Source organism: Anser anser (assembly GCF_964211835.1).
Source record: "Anser anser genome assembly, chromosome: 3".
Classification (NCBI taxonomy): Eukaryota; Metazoa; Chordata; class Aves; order Anseriformes; family Anatidae; genus Anser; species Anser anser.
The window spans coordinates 123,658,090-123,675,377 of record NC_139722.1 but is presented as its reverse complement, the minus strand read 5'-3'; the positions used below and the strand labels follow the sequence as shown (position 1 = coordinate 123,675,377).

The following is a 17,288-nucleotide window of genomic DNA, read 5'->3' as shown; positions in this document are numbered from 1 at the left end:
TTTCCCCGCTGAACACTCTGACAGATTCTCCCCAATTCCTCATCTCTATTTTGGGGATTCTTTTTATGTTTCCACCGGTTTGCCGAACCTCTCCGCGGAGAAACTCCCTCACGGCCCCGAGCCCCCTCACCGCAGCAGCCGTGAGGGAAGGGCACGGCTCCTGACAGGATTCCCGGCTCCGCACACGAGCAGCCTCCCTCAGGCTCCACCTTGCGTAGCCACAGGGCACCTCTTAAGAAATAAGACTTAAATCCCTCATATTCACTAGGTGAGAGCGCGGAAAGCACCACAACCCGGGGCCGTCCATCTGCTCGCAGCTGCAGACCCCAGCCCGCTCCCTAAGGCACCAGAGGGGCTGTGCGGACTGAGGGAGACCCGGGGGGCCGCGGAAGTTGCCCGACCGACTCCGGGAGCCGTTACGCGGAGATAACGGCCGCCAGGTAAAAATAAAAAAATAATTAAAAAAAGAAAAAAAAAACCCGCTGCCCTCACTCAACATGTCGGCCACGGCTTCACCTCCCTGCCAGCCGCTCCCCCGCCTCACCCTCGTCCAAGATGGCCGCCCCGCCGCGGTAGTGGAGGCTTGCCAGCACTCAAGATGGCGGCCGCGCAGCAGCGCCGCCGTTTCCCTTAGCGGGGCAGCCGCCGCCGCCGCAGCGTTGCTCGCTCGTTCGTTTATTCATTCGCCTTGCCCGCCCCGGCGCTGCCCGCCTCTCCGGCCGCTGCTGGGAGCGACGGGGGCGGCGGCTGTGCGGGGCCAAGTGGGCGGTGGCAGCGGGGCAGGAGGCGGTGGCCGCCGGGAGGGGGCCGGGCTGCCGCGACGCGGTTCCTGTCGCCGTGACATGGGTTCCCCCTCGATGGCGGCTGCCGCGGGAGGCCTCAGATAACCGGCCGCGTCCCCTCTCCCCTTCCCCACCGCAGCCATGCCTGCCCGGGCCCCGCCGCCCCCCGCGCAGCCCTCAGGTAAGAGGCGGTGCCGCCGCCGCAGCCGCAATCCCCTCGCCCCGGCGGGTCGCCGAGCTGGGGGCGGCCGGTTTCCTCCGGGCCTCGGCCGGGGAAGGGCACCCCATACCCCGTGGCAGGGAGCGGGGGATCCCCGGGGCTTGTCCTGCCTCGTCCGGGCCCTGCGAGGGAATCTCCTCTCCGCCCTTCCTCCCTCCCTCCGTCCCTCCAGCCGCGCCCGGCGGAGGGTGAGGTGAAAATCCCCGCAGCGGCCAGGGGTCGGACCTCAGCCGGCGGCTTTGTCCCTTGGAGAGCCCCCCGGGGGTGTGGGGACACCCGGGCCCCAAGGATCAGGCACGATCGTGAGGTGGCGGCTGAGGGCCGAGGGCTGGGTCCGCCCTGGGAGAGGGGGGCTCGGTGCGTGTGGTGCGGTACCACCAGTGGGGCTGGCCCGGGGGGCTTGCTTTCTGCTGCTTTGCTCCCCCTCGGGGGGTCAGGAGCTGTGTTCAGCCGAAGATGACACCTAAAAAAAAGTTATGCGGTGGGTCGGGTGTTTTTCTTCAACGTAACGCTGTTCTAAAATTCAGCAGAAATGCTGAAACGCGTATTAAGCGCTGAAACACATGCTAAGCACTGACGCTTCAGTTTGTTGTTGTATGTGGTGACCTGACGAACCAAAATATTCTTCTTAGGGAAGAACAGTTTCTTAAATGAAGGGTTAAGCCCTAGCATTCCTTCAGAGTGTCACTGAGTTGGTTTCTTGGTGGTGGCAGCCCCTTTCGTCCAGCTTCAGCGCTCTGCACAGAAATCGAAACTTTGGGAAGTTTGCTGCTCCATTTGAAGTAAACATCTGCTCATAAATGAACTGAGGTACCAGAAAAAACTTCATTAACAAGAGCTGTACCGCGTTGGTCACATAAGTTTTGTTCTCACGTGTGGTTTACAGCATGATGTGCTTCGTTAGAGCTGATTTCTTCAGCTGCTGAGTTCATGGCAAAGTGAGTTTGATGGAAGTTGTTTTTTTAACTGGGCTCGTCCTTAGAGGTTGAACATAATTAAAAGTATTTCCTTCTTGTTTTATTCTCTGGACGTATGAACTAGACTTGGAAAACCAATTAGCCTACTTTAAGCCTAAAAACATTAGGTTGTATTGTCAGCGCAGACAGAAGTCTGTATGCACGCTCATATGCCTAATGCAGTTGGAGATGTATCTGGAGGAATATCGTGTTAATTGGGAGAGCCAGGGGAAGGGCTGAAGTACCCGTGACTGATAAGTTTTTTTTATTTTTTTTTTCAGGAAATCTCCCTTTCACACAGGTGAAAATTAATAGCATAAACTTGAGGATATGAGAATTTAAACTTAAATATGAATTAGCTGCATAGAAAAGAGACTTCAGGAAAAGTAATATGTTGTGATATTTCCTTTCCACATGATGTTTTGAATAAAATACATGTTGTGTGACCTTCTAAGGTCATGTGAAAGCATGACCTCTTCTTTTGACTTCCTTAATTTGTTTATAAGTAAACAATTGCAGGATCTCAGCCTGAATATAGCAATTTGTGCTATCCAGTTCTTCTGTTTATTTTTTTTTTGCCATGATCATGGTTTCATTTAGCACAGGATTTCGTAGATCTATAAAATTTAGACTTATTTGCAGTCAATTGTATTTGTTACATATTTATTTTGATTAAGGCAGCATGTGATGATTTCGTGTTTGTAAGTAACCATCAAGAAATGCTTTACTAGCTTAAGTTAATGTCAGCATTTTAACACCCTAATTGCATGAAAAACCCCCGAAACTCTTAAGCACTTTCAGAAGACTTGTCTTTCACAGTGGAAATAAACCAGCTTAGACAGACTTCAGTCAACTCTTTGCCCTTTCCTCTTGAAATATTCATAGAGCTCTCCTTGCAGAAATGTACTGGTATCAGTTGGAAAACCAGTGGTAAAGAAACCTATGCTAGATCTGGTTGTTTTCACGATACTCAGCAGCATAATCATCTTTCAGATACTCATTATCTTTTTCTACGAACTGTTCATTCCTTTCTGTGCTATTGTAGTGTCTGACAACTTAAACTATGTCTTTGTGAATGTTTTACTGTAATGACATGCTAACCTTTTCATGGGGATTCAAAATACTCATTTATGATTTTTCTGGATAGTCCTCTTTGGAAGAGTGCCTTTCTCAGATCCTACTTGTCTGTAGGTTTCACAGATTTTTACTTCAAGCTGCTCCTATGTACACACGCACACAGAAGTCTTGAAATGTGCCTTGTTTGAAAACTGACAGTCTCATTTTCAGTAGACTTTGTTCTGTGCTAATGTCTGTAGCAATTAAAGTTTTGGATTGACACTGCAAGGTATGTTTCTGTATGGGCACCAGTTGCAAGGTGAGTTAATGAGTCTGTTTCTGTGAGGAAGTAATTTGTGTTCGTGTTCTTTTTTTTAAATCCAAGAGTCATTTGGAAGAACCACAAGGAAGGGAAATCTTCACCTACCTTTAGTATGTTTGAAAGTAGGTACTGTGGAAAGGAAACATGAAACCTCAAGATCATATGTCTGTTGAAAGATGATGGAAAATAGATCTTATTCTTTGGAGTATTAGGTGTCACTTGTTTATTGTGAATGTTTCTTAATATTCTTAGTATGGCAATGTCTGTGGGTGGGATAAATGCTGAATAATGTAAGTCAGTTCTTGATAAGTGTGTTTAACTTGCTTCAGTCAGGTACATTTTTGCTTTGTTTTTTTCACCTACTTGTTCTTTGCGTGTTGAAGAAAATATTAGTTCACTTAAAAGCAAGCGAGAATTTGCAGTAATGGAGGGAAAAACTACAGTTATTTTGCTTGTGCTAGCATATTTCCTCTGTCGAGCTTTGTGAGACCCTTTCCTTTAAGAATGCACCTCGAGGCAGTTGTAGTCTGCTCTTTACTTTAGTGTACGTGAGGTTTGAGTGCGCTGGAGAACATATTGCTCTGTAAATAAACCTCTAAGAAGAGTTGACCTTAGGTAATTTAGTTCTAATACTTTCTAATCCAGCACCTTTTCATCTTAATTTAGAACAGGTTCCCAAATAACATGTTTCAGGGTAACATCCAGAAATACATTTTCTCGCGGAGTTGAACACTGCTGTAAAATGAACTTAAGAAATGTTAAGAATGAAAGCATCCCGGTTATGCATTCCTTACGCAATCTCTCACTTCATACATTGTTTCGATGTGTACAGTAGGTTACGCACAAATGCAGTGTTCCCACAGAGCCAGATCTTAAACCTGATTGACTTTCCCAGCCGAGCATGTTTGCCTACATGAGTTTAAAAACATGCTTGTTCTTATAACATCTTCCCCAATGTCTGTTCACAGATTTAGATACAGTGTCTTTTTCTGCAGCTGTTGAAGCCAGTCAGTTGATTTGCAGTGAAAACATTAGATTTCTTTTGCTCGTAGTAGTTTTGTAAAAATAACCTGGTCTTTTTGTTTTGGGGAAGTGATGCTATTCTCGGTTAAGAGGAGAGTCATGAACAAACACAATGTTCAGGTTCGTATTTTTCAAATGTTCCTTGGATTCCACAGCTGAGCATAAATGGAATATGGAGAAGCAAAACAGCACAGCTAGTGAAAGCATGCATTTGACTGCTTCTGTATAATCTGACAAGTAAGATTTAAAGGAAGATATCACAGAGCTATTTACATTTCACATTTGTGCCACCTAACTTAGTCTTCTCGTATGCGATGAGAGGGAGAGAAGCAGTGGCAAAGAGGTTTGGATCTTATATAGGGTGAATTGTCTGAGGATGCCTTGGGTTTACTGCCAGCTTGGGGAGGACAGGAAGCCTGAGCTGCTGCTGAGATAAGTGCCTGAGTCCTGATGGAAGGAAGCCTCCTGAGTTTTGTTACTTTAAAGTTCCTTTTACATACAACACTTCCTAATAGAAGGTGTCTGGCGTATTCGGTGTTTGTTGAAACCGCGATAATGTACAATTGTATTGATTAGTGCCAAATGTTGGGTAATGAGAAGTAAGGCTTATATTTAGACACACTGGCCGTATCGGAGCTGGAGAACATTGCTTGGACGTACATAACTTGAGGAAAACAAAAACAGTGTCCTGAAACTCCTGCTTTGTGTAATGGAGCTTCTGGCTGTAACAGCATTAGATTCAAAATCGAAAGCATTGATTTCTGGAGGCTTTATGAAGTAAACATTTTCTTTCTGTATTTTGTTTGCTGGTAAGTTATTCCAAAAGGAAAACTAAACTTAATAACCCAATTTAGGAACATATTGACTGCAGCTTGGACAATGACTCTTTTTGGATTGGATTTTAGTTGTAGGAATATTGTTTTAACAGACTTCTCACATCTACAACGGCCCTTCTAGAAATGAGTTTTCAGGTGCAGTACAGAAAGACCATAAATCCATTTTCCATTGTTAATAGGCCAAGGGAAAGGCAAAGTTATAATGGGAGACAGCTTTTCTTACTGGAAGCCAACATTTTGCTGTAACGAGGAGTCTAAATCTGGTCCTTGCTAAGACATTTTTGATATTAGTTTGAGGAATTCCCTTGCAGTGAAGAGCTGAATGTTCTTGGAAAGAACAGATCCTAGCAGCTAATGACTTGAATCCACCTCCTTGCCATTGCAAGCTTTTTGCTGCAAGGCATTTCAGTAACCTTGTAGTTTCTATCGTGGAGATCTTGATCATGCCATCCCTAGTTAGTTTAAGTTTCTTTATGGGTTGTGATAGGTTGCTTAACTCAGCTTTGCTTTCAGAATAATCTGTTATTGAGAAGTTATTCATTGTTTTGCTAATGTTCTCCTTAAAGGAAACATTCTAACCTGTAACATTTTGTTTGGGTGTTTGTTTGTTTGCTTATGTATCTCAATTATTTCTTTACTTAGCAGTATTTCTGGTGGCTTCCCAGTGTTTCGGGTCTTATATAAGAACCAAACATGCTATTTTAAGTTTTGCCTTAGAAAATGCGCAGACAAGGAACTGTGTACACCTGCTTTTGCTTGTCGTAATTACATTCTCCTCTTTGCTGCTGTGTCTTTGTTAGATTTGCTATTGCTCTGCAAAAAAGTAATGAACCAGGATGTGGTCCATGTATGAGGAAAGCAGATGCTGTTCCCTATTTACTACAAGCAAATGATGAGATACCCTGGTTTGATAGTCAGTGTTTTAGAAACCTAATTAGTGACTTGAGGTAAAAGTAGGGTATGAATTTCCAAACGTGATAGGGTATGAATTTTGTCCTGAATCCTTGCACTATCAAAACTTGAATCAACTACTACTCTAATCTTTTCCATCATTACAGACTTCTTTTTTCACTTCTGTTGCGTATTTCAAATTAACCTGTTACGTGCTTAAATGCTTGTGGCATTAGAGAAAAAAAAAAAAAGATTTAAAACTAAGAACTGCTGTAATAGGATTGAATCTGACCAAATTAGTCAGCATCATTTTTTTCTTTAAAATAAAATGGCGATATGCACCGTAAGTGTATTGATGAATTACATTTATAGTGCGACTTTAACAGTGGTCTTATGTCTACTATAGTGAAATTTGTCTGTGAAATTCCTTCATAATGAATATCAAAATATGGATACAAAGAAACAGACGGAAGCAAGAACTAGTGCTTTTGTCAGCTGTGTTTTTTCTTTTTTTTTAATACCAAGTAAACGGTTGCAGAAAATGGCATCTGAAAGAGAAAACAATTCTGTGATACATTTTTCTGAAAAATGTTGGGCAAACTGCATGTCATGACAAATTGATGGCAATCCATTATCACTCTAATAATATAAACTATCTTTATTATGATTCAGAAAAACTTGCTGACACTTGTCAACATAAATCTGTGATTGGGAATAAATTAATCCAGCCTAAACAGGAACACTGAAATGCACTCTAATTCTTCGCTTCAAGCTCTGCTGCCAGAAATCTGGGTTATTACAAACCATAGAAACATAGCTGCTCTATTATGTGCAGGTAAAAACTGTTATAACTTCCCTCAAAGAAGAATCCTGACTACATAGCATGCTGAAAAACTGGTGTTTTCCATTTGTTTAAAATTTCCATTTTTTCCAGAACCTTTAAATGAGCAGATAGATGGTAAAGTGCATGTTAACCTCTTAGCAAGCTTTTAAATTTGGGAGCCAATTCCCTCTTAAATACGAGGAAGATAAGTAACGTGCATCTCAGTCATGGATTTTCTTCAAATTCTACTTCCTGAGTAAAATCACATTTTACAAATGAAGGGGTTAACCACTTGAAATATGGGTTTACAAGATGATAGAGCCTCACAGCGTGACTGGCAGGGTATGTCTGAGCTGGGTGGAGAGTTCTGCACTACAAAAGATGAAGCCACAGTTCCAGCTCGTAGCCCCCGTTTGAGATGCCAGACAAAGCAGGGATTAACTAAAGGAATTAATGAACAAAGTTGTTGTTCTGTTAGCCCGGTGGCTTTTCACCAAGTTAATGTTCCAGTGAAGGATAATGAATTGGGTTCAATAGTTTGTGGCTGGCAGGTGGAACGCTTTTGAAAGTCAAGAAAGGGGTTCATAATGAAATCCTTTCTGAAGGAAAGTGCATTAAGGATAAAAATTCCCATGCTTTTTTATGTTTCAAGGTGAATTGGGAGTATGCCCCCTGTTAAAAATTTATCAGTGATTAGTCCAAGGGCGGGGAAAGACTGATAAACATTTAAACAATTTCCTTCCGATAACCATTTAGTATGATGGTCTTCTGAGTTTTGTAAACAACAATTCAAGTATATTAACATATATACAGTACAATTTCATACATCTTGGAGTTCTTTAACATGGACTTTTAAAATGCATCTGTAATGTGGACTTGTAAAATGCAATGATGCATTTCCATCATTGGAAATAGATGACGTTCAAAAAAACATTGATAAACAAGCCCATACAAGTGATTATGCAATTAGATCATATGGGCTAAACTGATTAAACTAATTCAAGATGAGGATTTGAAAATCTGGTCACAGCTTTGATAGTTAACTACAATTAATGTTCCTCGCAGATCTTGTTTTGGCAACTGTTCCTGAAACGTATCTGGAGCAAAGCATTGTGCTGTGGGACTGCTGTTGTGTAAATGATCCCTGTGATGTTTTAAAAGTGCTTTGAAATAAAAAATTGAAGGAAGTTTCTTCCCTACAGCAGAAGTTGCACTGGAGAAAATGTTTAGATGATCGGAAATCTTCGTGCAAATTTGATTGGGTTTTGGCAGTCCGGTTCAGCCCCAAGTTACCTTTGTTCTGTTCTTCCTCGCCTACCTTTTTTATGTTAACTGGGGGGAAAACAGTCTTGGAGGTAAATTCCCTTCAACAACGATGCTTGCTGCCCCCATGTTACTCATTTTGTTTTCTGAATGCTGCGTATTATTTAATTTTTTTAGATCACCCTGCCCCTAAGAAGTTTCTGAACTGTTTTATTTCTGGGTGACATTAAGCTAACTATAGCCTTTTGTTTGTTTCTTTATCATTTACTGTATCATTTTTGTTATAGTAGATAACTTGTAGAAGTACATCCAGTGCAGGCTAAGAAATAATTTTCGAGGGCATTTTTCGCATGAGATCTTGTGATGTCAGGTGGCGGAGCAGTAACTAATGCAGAGTTGAATGTGATTTTTTTCAAATAACTCAAGTGAGAAACAGCTTCTACATGCCTAGAAATGTAAAAAGATTTTTCTTTAAAAAAGCATGCTTGTGGTGAAACAACTTCAGACAAACTTCCTTTTTAACGGGAAAGTGCGGAAGGACTTCTGCGAGGCCTCTGATTCATAGTGTTAGGACACACCTATGAGGTACAGATTAAAAAAAAGAAATTAAACTTCTGTTATTATTTCAGGCCTCATTGTTTAGTCTGACTTCTTAATTTAAATAATATTGGTCTGTATCCTGCATAATTTAGGAGGTTCCTCAGCATTCTCCCTAATTGTGATCCGGAAAGCCCCAGTAATGCAGGTGGGGAACCGAGCTCATGATGCTTCTTCGCCAAGTGCAAGAGCTGCAGTTGAGCAAAGTACCTGCTGAGATTTGGGAAATCATTAATTCTGATGCCATTGTCTAAGTGCAGAGCTGTAAGTTCATGTATTTGCTAGATGGAAGCAAATTTGAGGTTGCTTTTGTTGTGCGCTTTCTCCTTCCCTTCTCATGACTTCTCATCAGTAAAAATAAGGCTCTTGGGATAGAGGATGCTGGTCTGTCTAGATTTATCTCCTTTTTACTTGAATATGTTTGCTTTCATGACATGATTATTCTAAAACTGCTTCAAAAGAAGAAAAACCTGATATGTATTCATTTGGAGTTTTTAATATATATGTTACTTCTGTGTTAACCTTGGTCTTTATAACTCATGTTGCATTGAGAACTTCAAGACTGCGTCTTGTGGACTTCAAAAACAGGTGTTTCTCAATGAAATGTGTTAGCTTCCTAGATTTAACTGGTGTCAGTGTACAAGCATTTTACTTTCTTAAGCATTTAATGTTTTCTGGGCTACCTGTTTGAGAGTAGTTGAAATACTTAGGGATTTTATTTGGGTTTCTGCTTCAAATTTTTATGGAATTAGTTGCATACGTTTTTACTTTCCAGGCTGCAGAACACTCATTTTCTATTTTAAAATCATTTCTGTCTTAAAAATAGCTTTAGAGATGTCTTTTGGAGTGCATCTCTGCCAAATAAAGAAGAAAACATCTAATGACATGACAAAATGTAGTGTTGAGGCTGCAGTGGCTTTAATGATAGTGTTTGGTCTTGGTGATGGAGCTGCTTATCCCACCCTCTAGCTTTATTAGCTTTTTTTCCTGTTTGTTTGGGTGGTTTTTGGTAGGACTCGTCTTTACCTTCCTTCTTTCCAGCTATTTCATAGCTTCTCTTCAAGCTCCTTTTTCTTTTGGTTTATATCTAGCCTGTGCCATCCTTGAAATAGTGTTGAGGGTGGGCTTTTTTGTTCCAAAAAATGGTTTCTTGCCTTTACAGTCTCTTCAGCTTTTGTCACATGGGGTAAGATAATAAATACCGTGTCAACTGAATTTTCCAAAGAGGTGTAAACACTCTTGTTAAATTCCAGGAGGTTTAATAATAAATTTGTGCTGTTGCCTACTGAGATTAAACTGGAAATTCATGGACTCAGATTTAGTTACAAAGAGTTATTTTTTTTTTAATAACCAAATAAATTACTTTTTTAGTTTAAAAAAAAAGGGGGGGGGGGGAGTAATCCAAGAAGTCCTTTCCCATTTCCAGGGCCAGTAGCAGGAATTGTGTGGGGTGAATCCCATTTCAAAGGATGCTTCTTTCTCTGTCCTTTCCCATTAGTGTCAGTGTGTTACTGAAGAGCTACAGGTTCGTGACTCTGGGAGTCTTGAAGTCGTGACACAGGGCTGTAGGGTTTAACCAGCTCCCCTCTAGCTTTGAAGAGTGCTTTCCCCAGGGTACGGTGCCTTGGGATGAGCACAGCTAATATATACCAGATAAACATCTATCTACCTAACCAGTCTTTTTTAATATTTTTTTCCTACAAAAGAACAACCAGCACGACTGCTCTGATAGTCACAAAGAAGAAATGCTGTTATCGTAGTTAGTGGATTGGAAACCCAGAAGCTTGGAAAGTAAACAGGTTGGCGAAATGTCAATGTGAGCTCAAAGTCATACTCTGCAGACATCTCAGAAAGGATCTTTATGTTCATGGATGACATTAAAGAGCAGTTGCTAGACCTTGATGTAAAATGGGGAGAGTGCTTTTGGTCGCTGAAGCCTCTGAGACAGGAGAGTGAAGCTGCTCTCTGAAATACCTTGCTAAGCAGCTGGTGCTGAGTAAGCCTATGTGGGAGCTTGTTGACAACTTCATTCTAAACAACATTTCTCTGCAGTCTTCAGTTTTCATGTGATGTTACAAATTACTTCTTGGTTTCATTTTGATAAGCAGCCTATTCTTTTATAACTGCAAAATATACCCTTTAAAAAAGTTGGAGATATGTTAGTCACCTTAAAGATATCAGACTTTCCTGGTAAATACGATGAGTTGTTTGGCTCAAGAGCTGTGGTATGTTGTGCTTGAAAAGAGCTGCAGAGCTTCATTTGTTGTTGTTGTTGTACCCTCCGTGTGATGTTGTTTAGGTTCATGTACCAAGTCCTTTGCCAAGTGCTTTGGAGTTAAGGATCCTTGTTTTGTTTTTGTTTCAAAACTCAGAAAGTCTGCTCTTATGTAGTAATTAGAAATTCAACTATTTGCTAATACATACAGGAGGTTTCCAGTTTTCTCTTTTTCTGCAGGAAATGCTTAGTTTGTTACAGGTTATTGGTAGAAAAATGACATTTCAAATGGAAAGAGCCCAGTTGTAGCTCTCCCTTTAAGGACTCTAACGTACGAACTGGTTAGGTGATGTGTATAGTTGTGAATATATAAAAAATATTAGCTAGTGGTTCATTAATCACACGCAATAGTGGGAAAAAAATAGACCATTTCTGGTGTTGGTGGGAATTCTCAATCCATACCTCGATTATTGCTTTAATAGTTTGCAATGTTAAGATGGTGTCCTTAATCTGTTTCTATCTAGGCCATGGGAGCTCTTTCATACTTTTTTTTTTTCCCTGTGATGTAGTGATTTGTGTTTAAATATTTTATGGATAATCTTTCTCCGTTCTGCTTTTGAGAATAAGCTGTGACAGAGAAGTTTGTTTTGCTTCTAGGCTTTGAAGGTGCTTATCATGCCGTTTCCCAACTGGAGGCTTGTGGGCCAAAAGCAGGCTGGCAGCAGCAACTGGGGAGACAGCACGCTTTGGCTTGGAGTTTGGAAATCCAAAAAACAGGGAGATGGGACAGAAACCCACCAATTGGTAGAGACTTAAATTGTAGGACAGCGGATCACAGGCAGCAATTATAACGGTAGCTTCTTCCACCACTCCTTCACCATTTCAAAGCGTAAGGAAGCATCTTCACAAATTTTTGGAGCTGCTGTCTTACGTACACAACTGACTGTCCATCAAGTGGCTTAATTTCTGTGGCACGGTGAGGTGAAGGGCACAGCTGAGTGTGGGACAAGGTGGACCTGGCTATTTGCAAGGGTAACCGGCTATTTGATGAATTCCTGGTGACAGGACGCTGGGAACTGGTGGGTTAAAACTCAATTTAGTTGCGTCGGTGTGTTGCACGACAGCTCAAGACAATTGTGTTTTGTGTTCTGGCATTTCAGCACCGTCTCCTGAGAAATGTGATTGTGGAGTACTTGACAAGAGACTTGAACTGTCCCCAGTAGATTGAGACTTCTGAAACAGAAGAATTGGTTAGAAAATGTGTCTAGGAAATTCTTGGTGCTGCCTTTATAATCTGCCCCGTGTGCTACATCCAATGGAACTGCTGCTTAAATTTACTTGTCACGGGCTTTAGCTGAGAGTGCCATTGTGTGTTTTTTTTGTTTGTTTTTTGCCAGGCTTCTGATGTAAACCTTGCCTGGCTTCGTGGTAGAGAGAGAAAACAGTATTTCAGAGTATTGAAAGTTATGGGTAAACATTCTGCAGACATTTTATGTAGTGGTGTTTTATGTTCCTTTTTCATCTAATATTGACATTGACCTATACGTCCACTTCTAAAATGTGAAAGAGTGAAAAATAAAATGTGAAGGAAGACAAGGTAGCCAAATTATAATATACTTCTCTTTTTTGCCTTTATAGAAATATAGTAACTTTGAAGTGGAACTAAACAATGGAACCAGACATCATTCGAATGTATTCCTCATCCCCTCCACCACTAGACAATGGAGCTGATGATGACGATGAAGATGAATTTGGGGAATTTGGAGGCTTTTCTGGCGTAAGCACTGCTGGCGTAGCTTTTGCGGATTTTGATACTCCAGACTACAGTCATCCGAAGGAGGAGTTTATACCCACAAATCATTTTATCCCCCTTCATGATTATTCTGACAATGTAGCTAGCATTGCAACTTTCACATCTGTTAAAAATGTTAAAGACTGCATTGCAGAGCTTCCTACTCCTACTAAGGAACTTTCTGATATGTCAGCTACTAGTACCAGCAAAGAAAAATCTAAGTTTAGAACTTCAGGTCCTGCGTTTGATGTAAGTTTAGAAGAGGTAAACAAACGAGGGGAACGAAGAGAGAACACTGGGAAATCAGAGAGTTTTTCTTCTGATGTCGTTAGAACTGATACAGCGGTTGAAAGCCAGGATGAGCAAATAGATGCTTGGAATGGTGAGAAACTTCCATGTCTAGAGATTCTAACAAACGGATTTGCAGCATCGGACTCTGTAAATCCTCAGGGAACAGAAGATCTAGACAGCATCAGTGACGCAAAGGGACTAAAAACTGTTAGCACCCATAGTACTGAGCTAAGTTTGAACTCAATGCCTAGCTCGGGTGAAGGCTTTGCAGATTTTGCTACATTTTCAAACAAAAAAACAATCCATTTAGAGGGAACAGGGCCTACAATATGCAGTGTTCTTAATGAAAGAGACTCTCTGAGCATTCAGGAAAACAACAGAATAAACAGAGTAACTCATACTGCAGAAGAGACTTGCGTTGCAGAAGCTAGCTGTGAACAGGGTTCCTCAGCACTGGAAGATAATGAGTTCACAATTTTTAGTACATCTCAAACAACTGGAAGTTCAATATGCACTACTGAAAACGGAGAAAACAATGGGAGAAGAAACCTACATGATACAGAGAATGACAAAGGTTTTTCTCAGCCCGATGACTTTTCGGGATCAGAGGACATCAAAGTTGATGAGATCCAAAGCCTAAGCAGTGATCTTGCAGGAGAAGACGTGGGTGATTCTGAGGATGTTAAGACTGGTGGAAGTAGTACTGAAGTTGTAGCTTGCCGTGACACACATGACGACGACTTTGGTGATTTTGGTTCCGTCAGCAGTGCATCTTCCACTTTCGTTAATGCTCAAGAATCAATAAACGCTCTGGCTTTAGAAGGAACTTCTGAACAGCCTGCACATATTAGCAAACCTAATGATGCGTTTGGTGAATTCAGGGACACAAGTACTGTTTCTCAGCTGCCAGCAACGTTGGATCAAGCTGAACTAAATCAGACTGCTGACACTTTAGAATGTAACGCTACCAGTAAAATTTCTGGCTTAGACTTCCAGCATACTGTTGAGGTAGAAAATGGTGATGATAGTGAGTTTGGAGACTTTGATTCAGTGCCAAAACCTCAAGATGAGAGTGTTGCTTTTCAGGACTCTGATGACTTTGCGGACTTCAGTTCAGCAGGTTGTAACCAGGCTACTGATTGGAATGCTTTTGAAGATGAACAAAAAGACAGCTGTTCTTGGGCTGCCTTTGGAGAGGAGCAGGCTGGTGAATCTCATCACAGGAAAGAGACGTGGCAGTCACATAGGACAGATGCATCTGTGAGGATTGATGGCCCAGTATTACACAAGACTGACAGTTTTGCTTTAGCATCTTTCCAAGGATCTACCAGTAAGCAATCTCAAGAGCCAGCACCTTCAGTTCAGGTAAAGGTGTTCTTGATTTTGCTTGCTCAGCGTTGTTCTGCTCTTGTGCATGCAGCTCTTCCTGGTTCCTGCTTCTGCATACAGCAGATGTTTGGACAGTCCTTGTTTGACTTGTGGGAAAGATTTAATTTGGTGGGTGAGAAAGGCTGGTATGAAATAGTGTGCTGTATTTGCATCTCTTCTCTTTTGCGCTGTTATTTCCTGCAGAAAAATGAGCAGGGTATGTGGGAATTTGTATGCATTTGGTCTGAAAATTATATGTGGTACTTTACATAAACTGATCAAAGGAATAAGCCGTCATAAGCATTTCAGAGCCTGTGATGGTTCTTTGCTTCATAGTTTACAGCCTTTTGGGGGGCACTCTGATGTTGCCTTTTCATTAAGTAGGCATAAGGTAGGTGCCTGGAAGCTGGAGCTACTGGTTCCCCAAATTTTTCAGCACCATTCTCTACCGTGTTATCAAAAATCTGATTACAAATGGTGACTCAGTTTGTAAATAGCTGCACTCATTCACTTAGAGTGCAATCTGGAGATGTCTGACATTGCAAGCAGGCACTGTTGCGGTTTGTTTCAAAACTGCCACTGACCTTATCATAAAATATGGCCTCTGGAGCTCTGTCCCTCCTATTCTAACTCCTGGTTATTTAAAAATAAGTCTCTGTTAAACATCAGTTATGGCAAGCTCCACATTATAGCAGTGTCGCAAATACTGGACTGATGATTTCTTGCAGCTGCTGCAGTATCTAAATGGGAGTTTTCTGGAGGGTAAAGAAGATAAGATCATTTCTCACTCCCTCGGTTTTCTGCTGTAGTTGCTAAGTGTGTATTAATTCCTAAATAATTTCTTCCTAGGTCTTTTCGCTAGTCATCTGTGAGATCTGTTCCTGTTCATACACAGATACATTTTTTAATAACTATTCAGTACTACTCTTACAAAACTCACAGCAATTTGGCTTTAAAATTCCCTTCAATGCTTCTTTTCAATCATGTCATTCTGCGTGAGTCGGTTAGAGTATGCTAAGGGCGTTAGTGGTGATACGTAGCTAAAAGCTTTGGCTTTCCTCTGGCAATAAAAGGAAATGAGGTAAGCCCTTTCTTCCAGGACCTGATGCAGACTTGGTGACAGCCGTGCCTCTTTCCGTTTCCTACCAGAGGCAGATGAAATGGGTTTCCAGAAGAAGCCTGTGCCAGTCAGAGCTTCGCAAGCACCAGCCAGTAGGAGGGAGCTTTTGAGGCTTAGCATTGACTTCTTGTCACATTAAAAGGTGTGAGCCTCAGCTCCTGATGCTTCCTGCATCCTGTTTTGTTCAGTGACTAACACCCCAAATTTCAAATTGACTTTGTGAGACCAAAACAAGATCTCAAGTGAACCTGCAGATGGATTTCTCTGCCTATGCAAAACCTTACTCGTTTGCTGGGGATTATCTGACTGTGCGGGTCCGTTTCTCAAGGCAAAAGCACAAATCTCTTGTTACCTGTTCTCTTGTCCATCCACCTGTGAAATTGGAGAGTACCTAGGTCATTAGTGCAATTAATCTAAATTGTTTCTGTTTCCCGTCAAAAGAGGCTGTCCAGAATCTGACAAAGAAATAGGGTGGGGAGATGATTCGAGTTAAATCATCCAGTTTTCCATTAAATCATGTTTTTGAGGGTGCTCAGAAAGTGCCAAACGTTTATTTTTTACTTCAAAATTTTATCAACAAATATGGAAAATTGTATTGAAAACACTTTCTGAATGTTGATGTTGATAAAAGCAGAATCTTCACAGGTTCAGGAAGATTTTCTCCCCCTCCCCAAGTCTGTGTTAGGTAAAGATGAGCTCAATTACAATAGAAGTTACCGGGTGTCCTGTGGGAAGGTCGTGCAGTAGATTGCTTGGATTGTAAGTCAAGTTGTAAAACCTAAAGATTTTTTTCATTCCTTCTCTTTAAACTACAGTCAGCTGTGACTGCATGCAGAGTGATTTTCTGCCTTTCCTGCGAGTGAGGAAGTACAACCCCCAGCTTGTTGTTCTGCACCAACAAGCTGCAGAGGAAGTTGAGCTGGCGAAGGTCTGTTTTGCAACAGTTCCTCAGCCTTGCAATAAATGGTAGTTGCTACATTTTTTTTTTCAATTAACTCTTAAAAGCAACAGTTACACATCCTGAAAACTTACTTTGTGTTCTGCAAGCACTCTTTAAGTTTTCAAAAGACTTTTTCAAACCTGTATTTCTATCTAATATCTTTCTATATTTAAAAATGCTTCATTTTAATCTTTAGTAACTCTGTTTTGAATCCAGGGATCCACAGTTTAGTATTTGCAACTAAAAACACCACCTTGTATGTTCTAGACGTTGAGATTAGTCAAGTCAGCACCAGCCTGCAAACAGCCCCAGTTCTTGGAGTGCGGAATATTAGAGAAATTGAACTGATTTTCATCACTTTTCTTATTTTCAATTAAGAGATGCCATTGAGGTCAAGCCACAAAATACAGCACGTTAAAGTATTTGCTGAGAGAGAGCGCTGCTGCATGTGCTAGACACCTGAGATAGATGTGGTAACTGAAACTTCAGCGTGGACTAAAGGTGAACTGGGATCGTTTACAAGATACAGTGTACACTTGATCTGCAATGTTGAGGCTACAAGAGTCACCGTGGTGTGGTAGTATAGTAATTTTGGATGGTGTGTAAGCAGAATGTCCCTAACATAATTCTTTACAAAAGCAGAAAACTGAAAAAGTATACTTAGCCAGCAGCATTGCTGTTTCAATGTGGAAATGATGTGTACAACAACTTTCATCCTTCCAGAATGTGGCACAACAGGGAAGTTATTTACTGGTAGTTCAGGTTTCCTTTCTGTTTACCTGTTGCTGTTTTT

At 41.4% G+C, this 17,288-nt stretch overlaps 1 protein-coding gene across 7 annotated transcripts in view; it reads left to right on the top strand.

Moving 5' to 3' along the window:
* The first annotated feature begins 297 nt into the window (after positions 1-297).
* The window catches only part of AFTPH (aftiphilin), a 47,367-nt gene continuing 30,376 nt past the window's right edge, over positions 298-17,288 (top strand). For 3 of the 7 annotated variants that reach the window (XR_014582669.1, XM_083832040.1, XM_083832035.1), the window contains exons 1-2: positions 513-963; positions 12,623-14,432. Coding sequence is in view for 6 of the 7 variants with exons in the window: in XM_083832040.1 (XP_083688166.1) it covers positions 12,654-14,432 (1,779 nt within the window). In the remaining variant the exon portion in view is untranslated. Of the gene's footprint in view, positions 441-510; positions 964-1,634; positions 1,941-11,435; positions 11,874-12,622; positions 14,433-17,288 lie in introns of those variants that run through there. The other 4 variants (XM_083832037.1, XM_083832038.1, XM_083832039.1 and 1 more) reach the window with 4 other exon arrangements.